The sequence below is a fragment of the Lathamus discolor genome, chromosome Z, assembly GCF_037157495.1.
Source record: "Lathamus discolor isolate bLatDis1 chromosome Z, bLatDis1.hap1, whole genome shotgun sequence".
Classification (NCBI taxonomy): Eukaryota; Metazoa; Chordata; class Aves; order Psittaciformes; family Psittacidae; genus Lathamus; species Lathamus discolor.
This window is the reverse complement of record NC_088909.1, coordinates 31596241-31620666: the sequence shown is the minus strand read 5'-3', so window position 1 is coordinate 31620666 and position 24426 is coordinate 31596241. Positions and strand designations below refer to the sequence as shown.

At 41.0% G+C, this 24426-nt stretch overlaps 1 protein-coding gene across 1 annotated transcript in view; it reads right to left on the bottom strand.

The window, feature by feature from the left end:
- TMEM161B (transmembrane protein 161B) overlaps positions 1-24426 on the bottom strand; it is a 52182-nt gene that overhangs the window by 25363 nt on the left and 2393 nt on the right. The window contains exons 2-4 of the mRNA XM_065661986.1: positions 10679-10782; positions 5291-5371; positions 525-622 (exon numbers count right to left, since the gene is read on the bottom strand). Coding sequence (XP_065518058.1) covers positions 525-622; positions 5291-5371; positions 10679-10782 — 283 coding nt within the window. The remainder of the gene's footprint in view (positions 1-524; positions 623-5290; positions 5372-10678; positions 10783-24426) is intronic.

The window sequence follows — 24426 nt, the reverse complement described above, 5'->3', positions numbered from 1 at the left end:
AATTCTACTTATTTCTGTAAGATTAGATTTTTAAGCATTTTAGCTCAATGCTTACGGTGTGCCACTTGTGATTTCTAAGCATTTTACCTCAATGCTTCAGATGTGTGGTTGAAAGGTCTACGTTTCAATACTACAGCACATTCCCTATTTTAGATGAGCAGAAAATACATGTTTCAACATCTGCTGATTCTCATTATCTTGCAAAAAGCTATGATCTCTATTTCAAACAGACCACAGTGTTGTCTCACATTGTTCCGGCTTCCTAATGCAAGAGATGTGCTTTATGCCGGATTTCACCTCCCCATCCTTTTCCATAAAACTGCTACTAAGATGTCACCCATGGAACAAAGGAGATTTAGCCCAAATCTTGCCTTCTCATTAAACTTTATTATCAGTTATACTTTTATTCATTCATTGTCTATAACAAAAGATATTCCAACATTCACCATAAATAAACACTTGATAGAAAGAATCAGGATATATTTGAAATAATGTACTATTGTCTGCATCCACTTAATTCTTACCAATAGTGTCCCTTTCAGTCACAGATTTTGTTTCCAGATGAAGATCGATGTCTTTTGGAATGGTTAGGGGTTTGCTTTCAATATGACCATTATATTTTCTGAAAGAGTAAATAAATTAATAGATAATACATACATGGATATGACAAACTTTCAATACGTAAAGACATTCCAAATTTAAGAAAAGTGCAGATCACTTTTTTGATAAATGCAAACATCCTTTTCTATCTAGATGAAAGCACTAATTCAAGTTCAAGTCTTGAGAAACAAACAGGTACGTCAAAGCCTCCTAGCTTTACCTTGCAAGGCTCTGACAGACTGCTGTGGTGTAGGTTTAAATGGCTTCTATATGCTGCATCCTGAGCATGTATCAGGACAAGATCCTGTATTAATTTCAGCCCACTGATTTTATTCTGCTCAGGGAGCTACACGGTGTTGTAGTAAGTTCTCACAGTCTTGAAAAATTTGTGACACAAGCGCACCTACAGAGCATAATATATGTACCCCGCCATACAGACAGCCCAAAGGAAAATCAAAACTAAACTGAAACTTTTTAACTGAGGTTTAGACCAGGATGCTGAAAGACAGGAGTGTTAAAGTCTCTGGATTGAAAGTAAGTGGAAAAGACAGACAGATTTGGCAATGTTAATTTATTGAACGCTCACTGGAAATAACAACAAACAGTAATCTACCTCAGAGGACAGCTGATAAGGAAAAAACCCAAATTAAGAAAAAAAAAAAAAAAAATCAGTCTTTTTTGTCACAAGAGGGTGCTCAGCAAGTACATTACACAAACTGGCCAATAGATGCTTCAGAGATCTATCCTACTTGCCATCAAGCAAAGACAATTTTAAGATAGCTTTCTAATCAAAAACGATGCATGTAGAAATACCACAAAGTTGTTGCAATTCATACCCTGCTTATAAAAATAAATTAATATATATTTATGCTTATTACAGTGTTACTACAATCATACAGAGATCCAATACATCTTGAAAAGAAATAATCCATCATGCTCTCTTCGGGAAAAAAGACAATGATAAGTACATCATGATACCGCACCAGGGTTTAAAGCTGTGTTCCAGGTTTTAGCCATTTCTGCAGGGCACAACAGAGATACACTGGGGCTTGATAAACAGTGACACTCAGATTCACTTCATCCTGTCATACAGGTGGCTACTTGCTTATTCAAACAGAAGGAATGAGGCAACTAAAAGTTGCTCCTCACACTGGTAAACCCTTTCTGGCTTCCAGCAGTAAGCAATTTGAGGATAACCTGAGCCAGCGACTGCATGTTCTGAAACCTGAAACTGACATTCAAAACTGACATGCATTTCCTTAATCTCAATCTGAACCAGTATGAGATTTTTTGAGCTCCGTAGTGTCTTGTGGCACCAAGGTCCACAATGTGTGTCCCAGATAGAGAAGTCCTTAAATGTACTATACTAACATTACTCAGTGCCACCCTAAACAACATGTTTACTACTCCCTATCCACCCTCTGCACACTGGATACATACCTGTTGCAAATCCCTCCCTCAGACAGTTCCCAGACTAGTAAAATGTACACTTCTGTTCCACGTGTGGAAGCCTTTACTCGAGCCACCATTGCTCCTCTTTTCCAGCCCATCTCAATCATCTTTGAAATACTTGTATGTATAAACAAAAGTATGTCTTAGACATAAAATGACTGTATTTTCCAAATCGCTGGTTAGAACTAACAGATCTTTAAGGAATCATTTTTCATAGCAGATACGTGTAAAGACCATAAAAGATTACATATTTGGAAAAAAAGAAAGTGCATTTTCATCTGGAGATCTGAAACAATACCAACACCAGAATCTGCAATTTCCTAAAATAAGACACATTACTAGACTTTAAACTGAGGAAAACAGGATGCTCTTAAAAGAGCCTGAACAAGATCAAGTTACACAAAATAGGGCTGAAAGATTACCATTACTAACTAGGGTAAAACTTACCTCATCACTATTAAAAATAAAATAAAATATCATTAAAGCAGATCAGAAAATGTTTTCTTAGAGTAAAAAAAAAAAATAAATCAAAAAAACAAACCTTAAAACCCTTAAACGGAGAGGTGGATTTTTCATGGAAAGATGAGTTATTAGGGCAAAAGCATTAAAGGAAATTCAATCAGTCAATTATTAATTTATTTATACAGAATGAAGTCCTCTCAATTAATGTGCAAGATGAGGATACAAGCAGAAAGCATATTTTTTTTTTCAGGTTTTATTAATTCCGAGCATTTTCAAAAACACAAGAGTTTCAATAGACAAACTGAAAACTGAGGATAGGCGTATTCAAACAATTCAGGTGCTGAAGTCTGAACAAGAAGTCCCAAATTCTATACTGGAAGTATATCTACAAGCTTTGGTGTGCTTCCCTGCCCCAAGTTGTGCTCTTGAGGCTTTCCTACTGCATGTACCGTCATCTTGAGTGAGATGAGCATTTTGATAACAGAAGCCATTTCAGCTTAACAGAATTTGGTGTTCCTATACTTTAATTATCCCAGGGGACCCATAATCCAAGAGACACAGAACACACCCAGGATCATATACAGCTTTAATTCAAAGCAATTCATAGTAGCTATGGACCTTTTGCATTGGTCTAACGATTTAATACAACATAAACAATTCAGAAATAGAAAAACTGCCAAATATTCACACACTCTTATAACCTACAGGACAATATACTGAAGTGTAATACGCATTGAATAAACTGGACTACAAGTTCATATTACAGCTGTTTATAAGGCTAATTTTCAAGCAAGTTCCTTGGATCTGCTTTCATAATTTCTCTTTTAGTTAGCTCATATTGGAAAAGTGTTTAAGTAAGACACAGGAGAAAGTACTACATTTTGCATTATATCTTGAAAAGACATGGGGAAAAAAAAAAACAAAAAACAAAGAGATGCCTCCTTATTTCTCTTACACTATCTGTTTCACACCTCCTTGGCTTAAAGGAGTGCTGCATTCCATTTTGTGCAACCTAAAATAGTACATCCAAATCAACTCAATATCCAATTGGATATCAGATATATCCAACAGTGTATCCAAACCAACACAACAGGAGCAATTCTTGCTTTAAACTATGGTTCTCCAACAACAGCCACTTCTTTAGAGAACACAGAGGTATACTTACTGACTAAAAAGTAAGTGCTTCATTCATTTTGTTCTTAAAACAGCACAGCAAAGAAAGCATCACTTAAGCCTCCACATTACTGTCTTGGTTTCTTTGAAGTTTTCTACTCCCCTGCAATTAAAATTTATCCTAGTACAAACAATTATTTCCAACTATTACAACTGTGCTCTCTTGGTTACATATTAATATAGTGAGATGATTATATCTATCTTATAATAATGAAATCACACCAACAAAATTTGCCTGCACAAACATGAAAACAGCACTGCATTTAAAACATTAAACGCGTAAGTTTAGTAACCAAAAAAGTACTTAATGCATATATAAGTGACTTGCGATACAGGTTCCTATTAAATTTGCAGATTTCTAAAAGCTTATGAAATTTAAACTTGTATGTCAGTACACATTAACATGCCACGCTTCCACTCAGCTGAGAGCATGCAATTGCTCTGGTGAAAGTGAGAACACACATCTTTTGGATGGCTAAAGACTGGCTAGGCTGAGGAAAGGCAATAAGAGCAACATACAATTATTATTTGGAATGTGCTTGTGTTTTTCTGGTGAAGGATTCTATGGGTGGACTTAAAGTTATAGTTTTGTAATTAAAGTTATTTTACATATGAATGAATATCACTGCTTAAATGGACAGTTAATAAATTGTAATGCTATTCACAATTATTTCACCTCAACTTGCTACAGGTAACTGTTAGATGAGTTTCTGAATTTGAAAGAATATTGCAACAAATGTAAAATAAAAGTCAGGTTGGTTGGTTTGTTTTAAACACAGCCAGCTTAGAAACCTTGCATTACATAGCCAGCTCCACCATCCCAAGATTGCCACAGCGGTACTTCTGGTAAGGCTGTTCCAGAACTTCGTGCCTGAACATCAGAAATCTCCTTCCAGCTTAAGCTGGCCGACAGCTATCCCACCCCCTCAGTCGTCTTTTGCTACATTAAACAAGCCAAGCTATTTTAGCTTCTTCTTGTAAGACATTTTCTGCTTCCTGGATGATCCTAGCAGCCCTCTGTGAACCTGTTCAGGTACAAACTCATTTTTCTTGAACATGAGTGATGAGAACTGCACATGGTAATCCAGATAAAGTTCTACACCAGTGCCTCGTCCAAGAGGATTACTATTTCCCTATCTCTTCTACAAGAAATACCTCACCTAATACATCCTAGCAGCACATTTACCTTCTTCACAGCTGTGTAAGAGCAGTGGCTCACAGTAATCCTGTTTAACTAATATACTCAAATCTTTCTTCTCTTGCTTCAAGATGAAGCGCTTCAACCTTATAGAAGATTTGCTTTCCTCAGTTTCCATACAAATGAATATATTCACTAAAAAAATTCACTGCCACCAAATTAGCAGGTTTCACAGACCAATCTTGTGGGCTGGAAGTCATCCAGTTCTGCACAATTTGGGCATCTTCAACTCTCTGTTAAACTGAAAGAACACAGATTGGTACAGAACTGTGGCAAGTGTGGCAGCTATAGGTAAGTTAACAGGTTTAAACTCACAGAAAGACAAAAGTTGGCTAGCAAAGTTATTATATGGATCATAATGAGGGGAAAAAAAAAAAAAAGAAAAAGCTTAAAACAAATATTTACCTATCTTTTTTGCTCTTGCCTCTTTGTTTCCCTGCAAGAATTCGTAGTTCTTCTTCAGTAGGATGCTGATACCACCTTAAACTAAAGAAAAATAAAATCTTAAGTATAACCATAGCAGTATTTGCAATATAATGGTTTTAATGGTTTAAAATATATATATATATATATATATGTATGTATAAACACACAATCTATATGCCTATTAAACACACAATCTATATGCCCATTAAGCCACTGGTCATTTGCAGTACCTAAGCAAAATACCCTTATGTGCAAGTACCAACCCTGCCTGAACTGAACAACTACAGCTAAATTTCAGTTCTCTTCAGTATGTAAGACGCTTATTCATAATAAGAAAGCTCTGCCACTTTGCCATTTAAGTGAAAACCCTTCACTTCCCAAACCACCAAATTTTACCATTATCATCAAATACAGCAAGCAAGGTTTTACTGATATGGAAAACAGTTCACTCGGATAATCATACCATTGTACCATTACAATTACCTGTCAGAAGCATATTCTAAATTATCTTACAAAGCATAATCATGCTTTTCAAAACAACAGTAATTTTCCAGAGTCCAGAGTAGATATTATCAAATAACCATCACCAATCTGTTCTCTTAGGCAGAGAAGATCATAACATTAACACTCCTTTCCTAAACACCTCCTCCAAGAAGACAAACTACATTAGAGATACTAACTTCTTCCTAGCTTTCAAGCAACACAGAGAAAGTAGGGGGAAACAGAAAAAGTCTTCTGCTTTGTTATTCATCATCTCCCAGATCTGAACATGGCAACTGAAAATACCAAAAGTCGTTCTGCAGTGATGAACATCATCTGTGTTGGAAAGCTAATTTTTCAAAATTTTTCTTATAAAGAAATTGTACCTAATGCAGCAGAATCAACAAAAAATCTTGTACTGTGTAACATACAAGGCCAACTTGGACACATCTTGGAGCAACCTGGTTTAGTGGAAGGTGGTCCCTGCCTGTGGCAGGGGGTTGGAACTGGACAAGCTTTAACGTCCTTTCCAGCCAAAACCATCCTCTGATTCTCTGACTTCTCTACTGAACTATCAAATGACTTGCAAAAAGAGAGGAAGAATAGTACCTGGCAGTGCCACACTATAAGCATATTTTTCAGGGTATTTTCTCACCAATACAGTCAAGTCCATTTTTAACCAGCCACATTTTTAACCTGACAATAGGGGAGATAGAGATGAGCTCTCAGGCAGAAGTTCTCCCCTGTGAGGGCGGTGAGGCACTGGCACAGGGTGCCCAGAGAAGCTGCGGCTGCCGCATCCCTGGCAGCGTTCGAGGCCGGGTTGGACGGCGCTCAGAGCAACATGGTCTAGCGGCTCAGACCAGCGTGGTCTAGCGGAAGGTGTCCCTGCCTGTGGCAGGGGGTTGGAACTGGATGAGCTTTAAGGTCTCTTCCAACACAAACCAGTCTGTGATTCTATGATACTAATACATTATAAACACTTAAATGACAATTTGCTCTTAATTACATTACAGAATTATGTTGCAAGTGATCACTAATTACAACAATAGGATACAACAGGTTTGGAAATCTTTAGCTAATAAACTCTACACACCTTTCATTTAAAATCTCAAACCCAAGAGATCTGAACAAATAATTCCAAAAACATAGAGCTAAAAAAGAAAAATAGTTCATATCTACTTCAGCTTTTATATGTTTAAAACATAGATCCCACAACTGATTACTCTGTCACTGCGACATATCCAAGTTAGTCTGAATAGCAACAGCAGCACAGATATGCCCCAGTTAGTTTGAATGAAGGTCATTAACGATTGCAAAACAAAACATCCATTTTCGCCTGTCTTCCTGAAGTGGCCTGAAAACAGAACAACTGAAGTAGCTGAGCAACTTAAAAGCAGCATTTTGGTACAGAAGGCTTTATTAGTTAAAAATACAAAGGTTAAATTAGTTAAAATCGCAAAGGTAATTAGTTAAAATTGCAAAGTTAAAAAAGCAGATACTTAGGCTGCCAATTCATTTACTTCAACAAACATGAATATTCAAATTCCACTCAAGCTCTGAAATGGCATTGATTGAAAAGGTTTGTATTTCTTTACAAATTTAAGTAAGCTGGTTTTCAACAAATTATAGCTATTCATTCTGTAAATGAATAATCTTATGTCCATCTATTCTAACAATTCTTTTAAATTTTGAAATGTCTATGCTTCATTTTAACAGGCTTTGAATGTACATACAGGCATCTCAAAACCAACTGACAACTAAAAGAGTTTCTGGCTTGTTTGGTAACATTTTTATCCTTGCTCCCATTCAGCGATGGCTATCTATAGACACTTCAGACTATAATGCTTACAAAAGCCTCCCAAGCCTTTGGAAAAAAGATGCTTAAATGAAGTTACTTAAAAACCGGTTTGGGGAACCAAAGAATTACTTGAAAGTATACTAACAAAGGAAAGGAGGAGCAGGTGGTAACTTTTTCTGGAAAAGCTGTACTGCTTAAGAGTGTTTCTGCTTGTACCTACACAGTTACGTGTGCATAAAACACCTAGCGCCCTACTCACACAGGTCTGTCAAAGAAAATACCACTGCAAAAAAGACAGCACTAAGCAAAATGAGTTAGACATGAAAGTTTGTCAGCTAAACTAAGAAAAGAACTGTTTTTCTTTCTGCCATTACAATTCAGATTCTTATTGCAGTGAAGCTTCTTACTTGTTTTTATTCCTGGAACACAGAATTATTCCTGGCTCTTTACAAAATTCTTGCATTCAGGAGATTATTCACAATGACTGAAATTACAATGCACTAAAACAGTTACCAGATAAACAGAATACTAAAGAACACAATGACATTTTCAAGGCTACTAACATGAAAAGGCAATCATAGGACTCCTATTGACTTCAATAGGAGCAAAAATCCTAAGAACAAGTGCAGAAATCCTGCTTTATGTATTTACCAATCTGCAGGTGCGCAAAGGTAAGAGAAGAAAACGATGATGAAAAGTGTATTTTTAGAAGAAACAGAAGAGTGGAAGTGGCAAATGCTCCATCCCTGGCCAGTGTTCAAGGCCAGGTTGGACAGAGCCTTGGGTGACATGGTCTACTGTTAGGTGTCCCTGCCAGTGGCAGGGGGGGTTGGAACTGGATGATCTTAAAGTCCTTTTCCACCTAAATCATTCTAGGATTTCATGATTTAAAAAGCAAACTTCTCCCTATCTTTGGAACATGGCAAGCCTTAGAACAAGGTGTCATGGTTTAGGCCCAGCTGGTAACTCAGAATCACGTAGCTGCTCACTCACTCCTTCCCTTCTTCCTCCCCTCCCTGCTCCAGGAGGGGTGGGGAAGAGAATCAAAAGAATGTAACTCCCACGGGTTGACATAAGAACAGTCCAGTAACTAAGGTATAACACAAACCACTACTGCTGCCACCAATAATAATAAGGGAAATTACAAGGGAAGAGAATACAATTGCTCATCACCAACTGACAAATACCCAGCCTGACCCGAAGAGAGATCTGGGCCTTCTCAGTAACTCTCCCCAGTTTATATACTGGGCATGATGCCCTGTAGTATGGAATAGCCCTTTGGTACTTCGGCTTAGGTGTCCTGCCTCTGCTCCCTCCTGGTTTACCCTCCTTCCTGGCAGAGACTCAAAGTCCTTGATCAGAGTAAGCATTACTTAGCAACAACTAAAAACATTGGTGTTATCAACGTTGTTCCCAGCCTGAAGTCGAAAACACAGCACTGCAACAGCTTCTAAGAAAGAGAAAAATGACTGCTACTGCTGAACCCAGGACACAAGGAAAAGAAAGTGAAAACTTCAGAAGAACAAAGAACACAGACATAATATTGAGCAATTCTTTAAAAAGAACAATTGAATACTTAAATTTTGAGATAAAAGTTTAAATAAATCTTTAAACAAGACATAAAAAGTAGAAAATTGCATTTGAAGAATTGCTGATAAAATACCATCGTAGTAACACATCTCAAAAGTAAGTGGCATGCAGTCTCATATTCATTAATGTAATAGTCTCTTGAGGATACCAAAAAGGTGATCAATACCCTGCAGATATGGTCAACAATGACACTTCACACAACAGTTAAAGTTTTATTCCTGTTCATATTACTCACTTGACAATTAATGTTTTGCACTATACCTAACCAGAGATACCTAACATGCATCTAAACAACATCTACATCATTTTTCAATAGCAACTCTTTGGGTGATGAAGTGGGGAAAACAAAATAGAAAAAAAAGTTGGTAATGCCAAGATGGAGATGAAAAAAGGAAATGGAAAATTATAAAAGACTAGTTAAGACTCCTATGAAGAAAATTATTATTCAAGGATACTTCTTCAGAAATCCAGCAGTAGAGATTTGATATTCACAAAATTTTAACAATTACAAAAGACAGCACACTACCTTTTAATCATACAAAGTCTCTTTTTCTTCCAGAACAGAAAAAGCAGTGTCTCCAATTCTTTTAATACCGAAGATATTGATATATATTCAAAACAGCTGCTGGTTTTTGTTATTATGGATACACCCAAAGAGGGAATGCTCCCCTTGTAACTCATTATGTCTGTTTGATCTATTGTTATGAGGAAGGAGTGTATGGAATTTTACACTAATCCCATGAAATAGTAAAATAATAGAATTTTTAATAAATCGTAGAATCATAGAACGGTTTGGGTTGGAAGGGACCTCAAACCTCATCCAGTTCCAACCCCTGCAATGGGCAGGGACACTTTCCACTAGACCAGGTTGCTCGAAGCCCCGTCCAGGGATGGGATCCAGGATGCCCGATCCAGCGATGGAGCAGCCACAGCTTCTCTGGGCAACCTGTGCCAGGGCCTCACCACCCTCACAGAGAAGAACTTCGTCCTAAAATCTAATCTCAATCTACCCTCTGTATGTAAAAAAAAGTCCAGATTAGTGTAGTAGCTGGCTAGTTTCTAATCAATACCTAAGCACTCTTTATATGCAAGACTAATCAGCAGGACTATCAAGAACACTGAGGCAATGCAGTGAAAAAAATCCTTCTTCAGTGTCTTGTACTCAGCTCAGCTTTTTAATATTAACATATGTAGCTTGTACCTTTACTAACAGAAGAGTTGGGCAACAATTAACTTAATGACTAACACAATTAATAGCAACAAACAAGTTTGCTCTTTTATAGCAACAGTGTCTTTATACCTTGAGCCTCTAAGTCAGGTGTCATAATGCTATGGCAGTAAATTAAAGGTTAATTTTTACTTCTTTTTTTTTGAAGAAAAAAAGAATATAATTTTTCAAGAAAACCACCTAAATTAGTATGTTTTATTGTTACTACTTGAATGCATAATTGCATTACCATATTCACACACCATATAGCAACTGTTTCTTATCTTACCTGCCACTACAGAGAAGCCAACGAGCAAGAGAATAATGAGGTATGATCTTCTGTATGACACTAGCCATTACCATGGTAAGCACCAATTGTACACCTATCACACCCTGTAGAGGAATAAGTTAATAACAAGTCAGTATTTCTTTTAGAGAAGTGCTGAAGTATCTTTAAAAAAGAATAAACACCTTGCATGGTAGGAATAACATTTTTTATAACATTTATGTAAACTAAAGAAATTTCAGCCTTTGATTAATGCAGAGCATTTGCTCCTCACTGAACTCCAGGCACAGGTATGGAAGAGAAGGGAGGGCACAGACCAATCACAATCAGCACAGCTTCATTTTAGCATCCGAGCTCACAGTCAGGATCTGGCACTTGAGCTTAAAACATCACAAGCAATATTAAAAAGGAAAAATATCAGAGAGATAGAGGGAAATTTAGAAAAACATGCAATTGAAAACACACCAAGAATCACTTTTAAAAACTGTTTTTTTCAGTATACTCTCTCATGAAAAGGAATATGAGCACTTTTTCTATCAGTACACAAAATGCCAAAGTCTGTATTCACTTTCACTCTTAGATATCAAGTTTTGGGTATTGCTACTTACTAACAATATTTTGAAGATAAAGTACTTCCCTCTATAGTGTAGAAATTGGAAATTACACTTCACTAGCTTTGCACTAATGCAATGTGCTATAAAAAGTCAGGAGGCAAAAGTACTTCTACATATGTAAGCAGTACACAATTAACCCTTGGCAATCAAAACAGATTATCTCACACACTTGAGAAACATTTTCTCCAGTATTCCCCAAAATTTGACCTTCAAGAACACTTTACCAGCAGCATAGCATGCAGTCCAGCCATTGCCCAAACACATCCTCTCCTACCTAGCATACCCATTCTCTTAGGGGAAATTTAACCACAGATTAGCTCTGTCTTTACATGGAGAGAAACTTCTGGTAACCTAGAAAACAAAAAGGCAGTTCTTACAGAATGGTCATCAGCTGAGGGTGGAAGGGACCTCTGAAAATGAACTAGTACAACACCCCCTGACAGAAGGAGGGTCAACTACAGTAGTTTGCTCAGAGCATGTGTTCAGTTAGGTTTTGTCTCCAAGGACGAAGACTCCACAATTTCTCTGGGCAACCCATGTCAGTGTTTGACCATCCTCACCTTAAACAGATTTTTTTCTTTCTTATATTTAAATGGAATATTTTGTATTATACCCACTGCCTCTCGTTCTTTCACTGGGCATCAGTGAGAAGAGTCTTGCTCCACCTTCTTTATTCCACCCTATCAGATATTTATCCATACATACAAGATGTCTCTTGAACCTTCTCAGAGCCCAACGGTCATAGAATAGACTTGACTAGAATAGAATAGAATGGAATCGTTCAGGTTGGAAAGGACCTCAAGATCATCTAGTGCCAAACCCCCTGCCATGGGCAGGGACACCTCACACTAAACCGTGTCACCCAAGGCTCTGTCCAACCTGGCCTTGAACACCGCCAGGAATGGAGCATTCACAACTTCCCAGCACAACCCATTCCAGTGCCTCACCACCCTAACAGGAAAGAACTTCTTCCTTATATCCAATCTAAATCTCCCCTGTTTAAGTTTTAACCCATAACCCCTTGTCCCACACTACAGTCTCTAATGAAGAATCCAGCCCCAGCATCCCTATAGCCCCTCTTCACATACTGGAAGGCTGCTACAAGGTCTCCACACAGCCTTCTCTTCTCCAGGCTCAACAGCCCCAACTTTCTCACCTGCCTTCATACGGGAGGTGCTCCAGTCCCCTCATCATCCTCGTGGCCCTCCTCTGGACTTGTTCCAACAGTTCCATGTCCTTTTGATGTTGAGGACACCAGAACTGCACACAATACTCCAGGTGAGGTCTCACAAGAGCAGAGTAGAGGGGCAGGATCACCTCCTTCGACCTGCTGGTCATGCTCCTTTTGATGCAGCCCAGGATACAGTTGGCTTTCTGGGCTGCGAGCGCACACTGCCAGCCCATGTTCATTTTATCATCGACCAGCATCCCCAAGTCCTTCTCTGCAGGGCTGCGCTGAATCTCTTCTCCACCCAGCCTGTAGCTGTGCCTGGGATTGCTCCGACCCAGGTATAGAACCTTGCACTTGGCATGGTTGAACTTCATAAGGTTGGCATCAGCCCACCTCACAAGCGTGTCAAGGTCCCTCTGGATGGCACCCCTTCCCTCCAGCGTATCAACCGAACCACACAGCTTGGTGTCATCAGCAAACTTGCTGAGGGCGCACTCAATCCCACTGTCCATGTCAGAGACAAAGATGTTAAATAAGACTGGTCCTAAACACCGATCCCTGAGGGACACCACTCATTACTGGTCTCCAGCCGGACATTGAGTCATTAATCACAACTCTTTGTGCGCAGCCATCCAACCAGTTCTTTATCCACCAAGTGGTCCATACCTCAAATTGATATCTCCCCAATTTAGAGACAAAGATGTTGTGTGGGACAGTGTCGAACACTTTGCACAAGTCCAGGCAGATGACATCAACTGCTCTCCCAATCGCTCCTCAATGGCGCAGCCTCCTGAACTCTTTTGTGGTTCTGAACTGGACTTTGTCCAGTAAGCCCATGTCTCTCTAGCACTGGGGAACCCAAGACCAGACACAGCACTCCAGTGCCTCACCAGCACCAAGCATCTTAGTCAACTTGCTAGTGACTCTCAGTATAAAGCAGCCCACTGTGCTATTGGCCTTCTTTGCCCCAAGGGCTCACTGCCGGCTTATGGTCAAATTAATGACCTCCTGGACTCCCATGTCCTTTTTAGTCAAGGTGTTTTCCAGGTTATCAGCTCTCAGCATGTACTGGTGCCTGGGCTTATTCCTCCTCATACTGGCACTTCCCTTTGCTGAGCTGCATGAGATTCCTGTTGACCCATTTCTCCAGCCTGCAGAGGTCCCTCTGAAAGGCACCACCACTACCTGACATAGCAGCCACTCAAGTTTTATATCATCCACCAAGATGCTGAAGGTATACTCTCCTCCATCTTTCAGATCACTAATGAAGGTTCTAAACAACATCACCAGTATCAACTCCCGGAGAACTAGCGACCAGCCTCCAGCTGAACTTTATGCCACTGTCCAGGTTTAACATCAGACAGCCAGCAACTAAGCCACATGCAACCATTCTCTCACTCCTCCCTCATGGAATGTGGAGAATTGGAGAAAGGTAGAACTTGTGGGATGAGATAAAAATGACTTGGTAACTGAAATAAAGTAAAATATAATAGTAATGAAAAAGAGGGAGAGAGAAAACTAAAACTCAAGGTGTGGGTGGGGGAAAAAAGTGATGCACAATACAATTGCTCACCACCTGCTGAGCAACACCCAGCCCATCCCCAAGCAGAGACCAGTCCCTTCTGGCCAATGCCCCCTCAGTTTACATACTGGGCATGATGTACTGTGGCATGGAATACCCCTTTGGCTAGTTTGGGCCAGGTGTCCTGTCTTTGCTCCCTCCCTGCTTCTTGTGACTCTCCTCACTGGCAGAGCACAAGAAACTAAACAGTCCTTGATTAGGGTAAGAATTACTTAACAACAACTAAAACACTGTTGTGTTATCAGCATCCTTCTCAAACTAAAGTACACACTGTATCAGCTACTAGGAAGAAAATAAACTCTATTCCAGCCAAAACTAGGTGAGCTGCTAATCACAACACTTTGTGCCCAGCATCTCGCTATTCTTTTAGTCTCTCTCTCTGCTTATCTCACTCTCTCACTGCTTACCTAGTCCATACTTCATCAGTTTGTTTCCTAGGATATTATGATAGGCATTGCTGAAAGCCTTGCAGAAGTGAAGATAAACTATATCCACTTTTCCCCTGTCCACCAAGCTGGTCATTTCATTATAAAATGCTTTGAAGTTGGTTAAGCATGACTGTCCCTTCGTAAATCCAAACTGACTACTCCCAAAGCCATCTTGTCTTTAATAATGTTTTGGTTTAGTCTCTAGGGTTATTTGCTTTATTATCTTCCCAGGGATCAACTGACCAGCCTGCAGTTGCCATATTCTCACTTCTTGAAGTCAGAACTCACACACAACTTGTGAAGTCCTCCACAACCTCTCTGGATTGACATGACACTTCAAAGACACTGTGAGAGTGGACAAAGAATGTGATCTCGCAACAACACTGGCCACTCCACTGTGGGTGCCTACCATAAGGACCTATGGACTTCTACAGTTTGTTTAAATGTCCACTAACTGTCGTGGTTTAAACCCAGCCACGCAGCTAGTTCTGTCACTCCCCCGCTTCTTTCCCTCCCTCTACTCCCAGAGGGACGGAGAGGAGAATCGAAAAGAATGCAATTCCCACGGGTTGAGATAAGAACAGTTTAGTAACTGAGGTATAACACAAATCGCTACTGCCACCACCAATAACACTAATGATAAAGGAAATAACAAGAGGAAAGAATACAACACCTCAACACCAGCCGACCAATAACTTGCCCCACTCCCCCTAGCCAAGCACCGACCGATATCTCGAACAACCCTCTAGCCCACCTAGCCCTTCCGGGTAACTCTCCATTACATCCTGGGCATGACGTGCTGTGGTATGGAATACCTCTTTGGCTAGTTTGTGTCAGTTGTCCTGTCTCTGCTTCCTCCCAGCTTCCCCTCCTCCCTGGCAGAGCATGATGCTCAGAAAGTCCTTGGCCAGACCAAACATTTGAGCAGCAACTGAAAACATCGGCGTTATCGGCACTGTTCCCAGGCCAAAAAATCAAAAACAGTGTTGCACCAGTTACTAAGACGGAGAAAAATAACTGCTACTGCTGAACCCAGGACACTAACCTTAGTCTTCCACGAAGGGTAAGCCTTCATTCCTCCATACTCTCCTACTGGCCTTGGGAGCCTGGGATTTCTGAAAATAAACTTTATCAGTCAAGACCAAGGCAAAGGCAGCATTAATATCTTGGTCTTTCCTATTTCCTTTGCATCAGCTCTCCTACTCCAGTTAGGAGCAGGCCCATGTTTTCCATCATAAATACATCTGCTGTTGACATACTTGCAAAAGTTGCCATTCATGTTCTGTGTCAAGCCCAATTCCAGGTGGGCTTTGGCTTTCCTAACCCCATCCCTGCATGGCCAAACTGTTTCTCCACATTCCTTATGGGTGACCTGTCCCTGCTTCTACCACTTGCATACTTCCTTTCTATGTCTGAGCTTTGTCACGAGCTCTGTGCTCATTCATGTACATCAGGATGCACTGCTTATGAGCATGGAGGATGTGATCCTCTTAGTCAGCCTTCCCAGACCCCTCTTCTCTCCATGATCATGTCTCATAGGAGTCTTTCAAGCCAGTGCCTGATAAGGCCAAAGTCTGCTCTCCTGAAGTTTAGGACTGTGAACCTGCTGCTTGTCCCATTTCCTTCTCTCAGGACCCTGAACTCTACAATCCAATAATTACTGCACCAAAAGCTGTGCAACATTCCCATCACTGACCAGCTCTTCCTTGTCGACAAGCCGAGGTCCAGCAGACCACCTCTCCTCATGAGCTTCTCAATCACCTGTGTCAGGAAACTGCCATCAAAGCACACAAAAGATTTGGATTGCTTGTGACCTGCTGTGTTCTCTCTTCAGAAGATACAAGGGCAGTTAAAGTAACCTACAGGACTAGCACCTGGAAACCTGAGCATTCCTCCCACTGTCTGAAAAAGGCCATATCTTTTCCTCATTCATGATAAAGGCTGTCTACAGCAGACACTTACATCACCCCCATTGCTCTGTCCTCTAGTCTTTATCCATAAGCTCTCAGATGGTTCATTATTCATCCCATGGCAGACTTCCATGCAACCCCATCGCTCTCTCACTTAGGAGCAAGTCCATCCTCACTGTCCCAGTCAGTTGCTCTAAAGGGCCTGCATTCATCCACAGCAACACTCCACTTGCATGAGCTATCCCATCAAGTTTTTGTTATCTCAATTAAATCATAGCTTTGCAATTTCACACAGCCCCTTTTTTTCCCATGCCACGTGCAGGCAGGTCAGAGATGCACCCACGTGTGCCAGTTCCCCAGAAGTAATATAAGAGCTTCTCTCTCATAATGCTGGCCTCATGATAGGTATAGATTAGACATTAGGAAGAAGTTCTTCTCTGTGAGTGTTGAGGCCCTGGCACAGGCTGCCCAGAGAAGCTGTGGCTTCCTCACCCCTGGCAGTGTTCAAAGCCAAGTTAGATGCAGCTTTTGCCCCACTTGATCAAGTGGAAGGTGTCCCTTACTAGCAGTCCTTGCACCTCAGAGAGGGTCTTACGGTCATACAAGGCAATTCCCTACTGTCAACACCTGCTATGCAGCCAGGTATTAACCTGCAGGATCCACCCCTCTTTGTCAGCCCTCCTCCTTAGCAGCAATATCATCTTTGGTCTGAAATACTGCACTTAGGAAAAGTTCTTATCTTTTCTCCCTTCAGTGCTTTCTTTCATTTAAATAAATCAGAAATTTTATCAATACTGCTCTTATAAAATTATAGGCAGATGAAATGTTACATGTGATGTCGAGCACCATCCTTAATACAACATGACTGAGGGAGATAAGAACAACATAAACTACCTTTCAGCATCTGTGAGCATATGTTACCATACATCTCATACCAAAATGTCAAATATCAGTCAGAAGTACTTGTTACTTTTTAATATAATACAGATTTAATATAATTTGAAATAACACCTTTGGAGTTGGCTTTTTTTTTTTTTTTTTTGACGTATCATTAAGTTTCTTCAGTATTCAAGCCTCTCCACATCCACCCTCCTTGAAATTTCTACTGCTCTTCTACATTGGTACCATCAATTCTTTGAGGTACCTTAAAAAGTAACACCTCATTTTTGCTGACGCTCCACGTCACCAAGACCAGGGATCAAGATTCGGACTGAAAGCTCTGCGTATTATTTTAAACGCTCTACCTTCATGTCCTGGGTTGAGCAGCAGCAGTCATTTTTCTCCTTCTTAGGAGCTAGTACAGTGCTGTGTTTTGATCTTTTGGCCTTGGAACAGTGGTGATAACGCCGATGTTTTCAGTTGCTGCTCGAATGTTTGGTCTGGCCAAGGACTTTCTGAGCCTCATGCTCTGCCAGGGAGGAGGGGAGGCCGGGAGGAAGCAGAGACAGGACACCTGACCCAAACTAGCCAAAGAGGTATTCCATTCCACAGCACATCATGCCCAGGATGTAACTTGGAGTGAGCCGGAAGGGGTAGAGGGACTACAGGGTTGGACGAGGTATCGGTCGGTGCTCGGCTGGGGGGAGTGGGGCGAGTTATTGGTCGGCTGGTGTTGAGGGGTTGTATTCTTTCCTCTTGTTATTTCCTTTATCATTATTATTATTGGTGGCAGCAGTAGTGGTTTGTGTTATACCTTAGTTACTAAACTGTTCTTATCTCAACCCGTGGGAGTTGCATTCTTTTCGATTCTCCTCTCCGTCCCTCCAGGAGCAGGGGGAGGGCAAGAAGGGGGGGAGTGAGTAAACGAGGTTTGTGGTTGGGTTTAAACCACGACACTTCATTAGGGTATCTCTGCATCTTGGAGTCCTGTGCATGAAATTACTCAAACCAATCCCCTATCTAAGGGGAAGTGAACTTAGTATCAAAGGAAGTGTTACTAAAACAAGCTACCTGCATAATATATATAAATGACTGAATTGCTCAGGAAGTTTATATAGTTTGCAAAATGAATCATGTATTTTAAAATCAACTGTTTATGCTGACCACCTCATGATAAGCCTAACCACTACCATCCAAAATTACTGTCTCGTTGGCATGATCCTCAGAATTCACTATGTCAGCACAAACTTACATTAGTATTTCTTTAAAATAACATTTTTATTAGGAAGACTGACTAACCAGGTGCTAGTGTGTCCCTTCAATTACTCCTAAGATTTCCTATTCGTAAGAGAAAGAAAATGCCTTTCCAACTCATGGTAACAGGAAGGAAAATGATGCAAATTAAGGCAGCTAGGTTTTGTACAGGGCAGCAGGTCCACTGATGAGTTAAAATACAATTCAACAGACTACTTAAAAATGCAGTTACAGAAAGCCATTCCCTTACTCAAGTGAAGGCTGCAAGCTGTAACTGAATCCATTAGGATCATTTAATCTTAAGCCACTGAATCACAGAATCATAAAATAGTTAAGAGTTGGAAAGGACCTTAAGATCATCTAGTGCCAAACCCCCTGCCATGGGCAGGGACACCTCACACTAAACCATGCCACCCAAGGCTCTGTCCAACCTGGCCTTGAACACCACCGGAAATGGAGCATTCACAACTTCCCTGCACAACCCATTCCAGTGCCTCACCACCCTAACAGGAAAGAACTTCTTCCTTATATCCAATCTAAATCTCCCCTGTTTAAGTTTTAACCCATAACCCCTTGTCCCACACTACAGTCTCTAATGAAGAATCCAGCCCCAGCATCCCTATAGCCCCTCTTCGGATACTGGAAGGCTGCTACAAGGTCTCCACACAGCCTTCTCTTCTCCAGGCTCAACAGCCCCAACTTTCTCAGCCTGCCTTCATACGGGAGGTGCTCCAGTCCCCTCATCATCGTGGCCCTCCTCTGGACTTGTTCCAACAGTTCCATGTCCTTTTTATGTTGAGGACACCAGAACTGCACACAATACTCCAGGTGAGGTCTCACAAGAGCAGAGTAGAGGGGCAGGATCACCTCCTTCGACCTGCTGGTCATGCTCCTTTTGATGCAGCCCAGGATACGGTTGGCTTTCTGGGCTGCAAGCGCACACTGCCGGCCCACGTTCATTTTATCATCGACCAGCATCCCCAAGTGCATCTCTGCAGGGCTGTTCTGAATCTCTTCTCCACCCAACCTGTTGCTGTGCCTGGGATTGCTCTGACCCAGGTATAGGACCTTGCACCTGGCATTGTTCAACTTCATAAGGTTGGCATCAGCCCACCTCACAAGCATGTCGAGGTCCCTCTGGATGGCACCCCTTCCCTCCAGCGTATCAACCGAACCACACAGCCTGGTGTAATCAGCAAGCTTGCTGAGGGCACACTCAATCCCACAGTCCATGTCACTGACAAAGATGTTAAACAAGACTGGGCCCAACACTGATCCCTGAGGGACACCACTCATTACTGGTCTCCAGCTGGACATAGAGCCATTGACCACAACTCTTTGTGTGCGGCCATCCAGCCAGTTCTTTATCCACTGAGTGGTCCACCATCAAACTGATGTCTCTCCAATTCAGAGAGTAAGATGTCATGTGGGACAGTGTTGAACGCTTTGCACAAGTCCAGGTAGATGACGTCAACCGCTCTACCCCTGTCCATCAGCTCTGTAGCCCCACCGTAAAAGCCACCAAATTGGTCAGGCAGGATTTCCCCTTAGCACCTTGTTGTTTTTCATGTGACTTAGCGTAGATTCCAGGAGAATATGCTAGATTTTCCCAGGCACAGAGCTGAGACTGACTGGTCTGTAATTCCCCAGGTCTTCCATTTTCCCCTTCTTGAAAATGGGGGTTATATTTCCCTTTTTCCAGTTGTCGGGAACTTCACCTGACTGCCATGATTTTTCAAATATGATGGCCAGTGATTTTGCAACTTCATTCATCACCTCCTTCAGGACCCACGAATGGATTTCATCAGGTCCCATGGACCTGTGCACATTCAGGTTCCTAAGATGATCTTGAACCTGATCCTCTTTTACAGTGGGCCCAAGGTCTTCATTCTCACAGTCCCTGCGTCTGCCTTCCAAGACTTGGGTGGTGTGGTCAGATCCTTTGCCAGTGAAGACTGAGGCAAAGAAGTCATTCAGAACCTCAGCCTTCTCCAAATCCAGGGTAGCCAGTTCTCCTGAGAGCTTCTGGAGAGGGCCCACGTTGTCCCTAGTCTGTGTTTTATTTGCAATGTAACTACACATTCCCTTCCTGTTATCCTGAACATCCCTGGCCAAGTTTTATTCTAACTGGGCGTTAGCTTTCCTAACCTGGTCCCTAGCTTCCTGGACAACACCCCTGTACTCTACCCAGGCCGCCTGTCCTTGCTTCCACCTTTTATAAGCCTCTTTTTTCCTCTGAAGTTTCCCCAGCAGCTCATTCTCCATCCAAGGAGGTCTCCTGGCCCTCCTGCACACTTCCTTCTAGTTGGGATGCAGCACTCCTAAGCTTGTAGCAGGTGATCCTTGAATACCAACCAACAGTCTTGGGCCCCCCTGCCCTCCAGGGCTATATCCCATGGAACCTTACTAAGCAGGTTCCTGAAGAAGCCAAAGTCTGCTCTCTTGAAGTCCAGGGCAGTGAGCTTGCTGCACGCTCTTCTCACTGTCCTGGGGATCTCAAACTCGACCATCTTGTGATCTGCACCCTCCCTACCCTCTTTTAGTGGAAATTTACTATATTCACCCCTATAAAGGTTACTGATGCTTTCCTTAAAAATATAAATACTTGCAAAAATATTTCAGTTTACCACTGGAAGCAACCTAGCAATTCTGAAGCCATTAAAAAAAATAATTTAAAAAACATTATCTTTTATCTTAATTTTAAGACTGACTTTGTGGTGGAAATATCCGTCTGGTATTTCTCTATACTCCAAGCAATTAAAAAATGGATGTACTCAATCACTTGATGATGGCATTTTTCTCTTGATTCCTGAAGGTTAGCAATCAACCGTGAGCAATACGTTAACGGCGTAAATATGTCACTTGAAATTAAAAAATTCTACTGCATTACTCTTCTTGCAATCAGCCAAGAACACATAGCAGGGGAATACAGTAAGTGGTATGCCTACTCAAAATAACACGCTTTGCGCAAATTTTGCCAACTCTCTTCTTTATTGCGTGGTTACACATTACTTATATGTTTAGTAATGAACTCTGAAAAATCTACCACATCCCAAATGATCTCTATTACAACACCAGGACTCATCTTTTTTCTTCCCTACACACACAGCCACAGGGTTCATTCCAGCTGAGGCTCTGTCTTGATCAAGTCTCCCACATACTTTTAAGCCTTCCCACTGCCACTGATATCAGTTTAAACCCAAACCCATGAATGAAGCTTTAGGTGTTGGTTCCCACCAACATCTTACAGCTTCTACTTGAATTACTCTAATTTAGAGGACACAGAGTTTAGAATTTAGCCAGAAATCCACGACTTAAAAAATCTAGCCCTGCTAAACAGAGCATGAGATGTCCCTGGGGAAGAAGATGGATACAGGAAAAGTCCACAATCACTTGGGGGTTTTGAGGGCCTCTGGTGAGCAAAACTTGGAACCCATCACCCTACATGATCTGTACTGAAGTAACTGACCACACAGTCATTGACAGAGTTGACTCAAAAGTAACAGAAGCATTGTTCACCTCTTAGAGATGAGGAACTGCTGCACAGATGAAATAGTGTTTGCAGTCGCAGAACAGTTTGTGGAAACAACATTATTTGGATCTGTTTTACAAGATCTTCAGCATTCTGATTCCACATACATCCATGTCTCCAGCTTCGCAGCTTGGAATTTGAAACCCAAATTCAAGGCACTGGGGAGAGAAGTAAATATCTCACTAGACCTTTCTGTCAATCTGTATAATGCCAAGAAGTACATGGCCCAAAGAAAACACAACTAAATGAGACAGTTTCGCTGCAAAACAGAGGCTGGCAAGCAACCTAACTGTCACAAAGATGAGACTGAAATAGTACAACCACTAAGGGATGCCCAATAAGCTGCAGTATGGCTGTGCCTCTGTGACAGAGGAAGGTATTTAGCTGAGGTGTCTTAAAAGCCTTGAGCACTGTGCTCAGTTCCAGGTCTTTCAGTAAGTATGGACTCTAACTTTTGCTTGTGCAACAAAGCACATGTTTTGCAAGAAAGCTTTTAATAAAACATAGCAGAAAATGCCTAAGTGGTCTCAAAGAGAGGTGGCAGCAGCTACATTAAAGGCAAGATTGCCAGATTTCTTAAAATCATGGAAAAAAAGATGACAGGCCCAACAGGCAACAGTATAAGGTTCAATAAGCTTATACCTAAACTTCGGTTTTCACCATCTATACCTTTTACACCACATAACTGGAGTTACAGTTTCTGATAATTAGAACAAAAAGTTAAGAGTAAGCAGTTGTGATAAAGTTGCAATACTCTTATCGACAAGTCAAGCGTAGTTATAATACACCAGCAGCTATCTCAGAATAGTAATCAAAGAAAGTAAACAGATTTTAAAAGTACTTCTCCCTAAAGGACATTTTTCATTTTATCATTAATTGATTTACAGAACATACAAAGCAAAGATAGTCAAGGTTAACAGCTTTATGCCAAGACACCACTCCAGTCTCCTCATTTTGACCTTGCCCAAGGTTAGTCTCCCACATCTGTAGTAGCAGGGCAGGTCTTTCCCTCTTTTTCCCTTATCACGTTCCTAGGTATTAGAAATAACTCAATCACCCAGCTTAACACAGGACTTTGAAATTACTCATTCTCTAACCTTAACCACCTCCTACATTGCAAGACAAGGGCCTTGAGCTGAAGACAACTGTTGTATGCACCAAAACTGCAGCAGCAATATACCTGCATGTCTGAAAAAGCAGCTGGTAGAATCCAATTTACAACTTCACCTTCAGAAGCACAATGCCAGCTACTTACTTTCTGAAGTGGCAAGTCTTGCAAACACAAGATTTTTACACAAGTACACTGAAGTATTCTAAAGATGTTAATTCAGGGTATATCAGTCTCTTCCAGTGGTAGCAAGCAAACATACTAACAAGGCTGTGAATTTTCAAGTAAGAAATGGAAAAGCTTTTAAATAAGTACCGACCTGCAAGGTCTCCAGGAGAGTATAACAAATACTTTACCTTCTGCAGTTCCAAAAGTGCAATGGCATTTGTGAAACCTAGAAGCTACACTGATACAACCTGTTTGAAATGCATTTAATCAATTACATGCTATTGCTCATGCTATTAAATGAGACTATTTCATATGCAAAATTTTCTCCATGTGTATATGTCCATTAAGCTGCAGTTTGCAAAAGGAAAACAGTGCTATCCTGAAACATAAATGCAATTCAAAGTAGTTTGCGAAACAGTACAAAACATTATTTGGGATGGCCAAGGAACAGTGAGCTTACTGTGCAAAGTCTTAAAACGAAGACTACTTCCACAAAATACCTATAGTCAGAATTATACCTTGTGTAGTTAGCAATCAGAGGCAGTTCAAATCTTACAATCTGTAAAAATCAAACATTCTTAATGATTATGTTGGGAAAGAAATCAACGCCAAGAGACACCTTCAAAACTCAGATTTTTCTTTTTTCATGACCAAATCTTGCCTGATTTTTTTTCCTACACCTACCACTGTTTACAACACAGCAGAGATGAACGGAAAACATATAGAGTAGCCCAAAGAACATCCAAGGAATTTAGGACTACCACCTAACTGCTCACCTCCGCAGGTCTTTCCTCCATTCTCTTGACCAGCACCTCTCCACATGCTCAAAGGAGAGCCATAAACTGCTAGATGGAAGCAGTCACCCGCAGCATGACACCTTCTGAAACAAGGTGTGTTGTTTAAAACCAAAACTACATTCCAGCCAGCCAACTGCAGTTTACCTAACAGTCTTGCTCCTTTTTTCACCAAGGCTCTTAGCACAAAGACTACAGAACTAGTGATCATTAGGAAAATCAAGTTATTGCTTTAGAAACTCTATCAAGGGCATTTATAATATCACAGAATTATAATTATTACTGAAGAAGCTGTCGTGGTTTAAACCGAG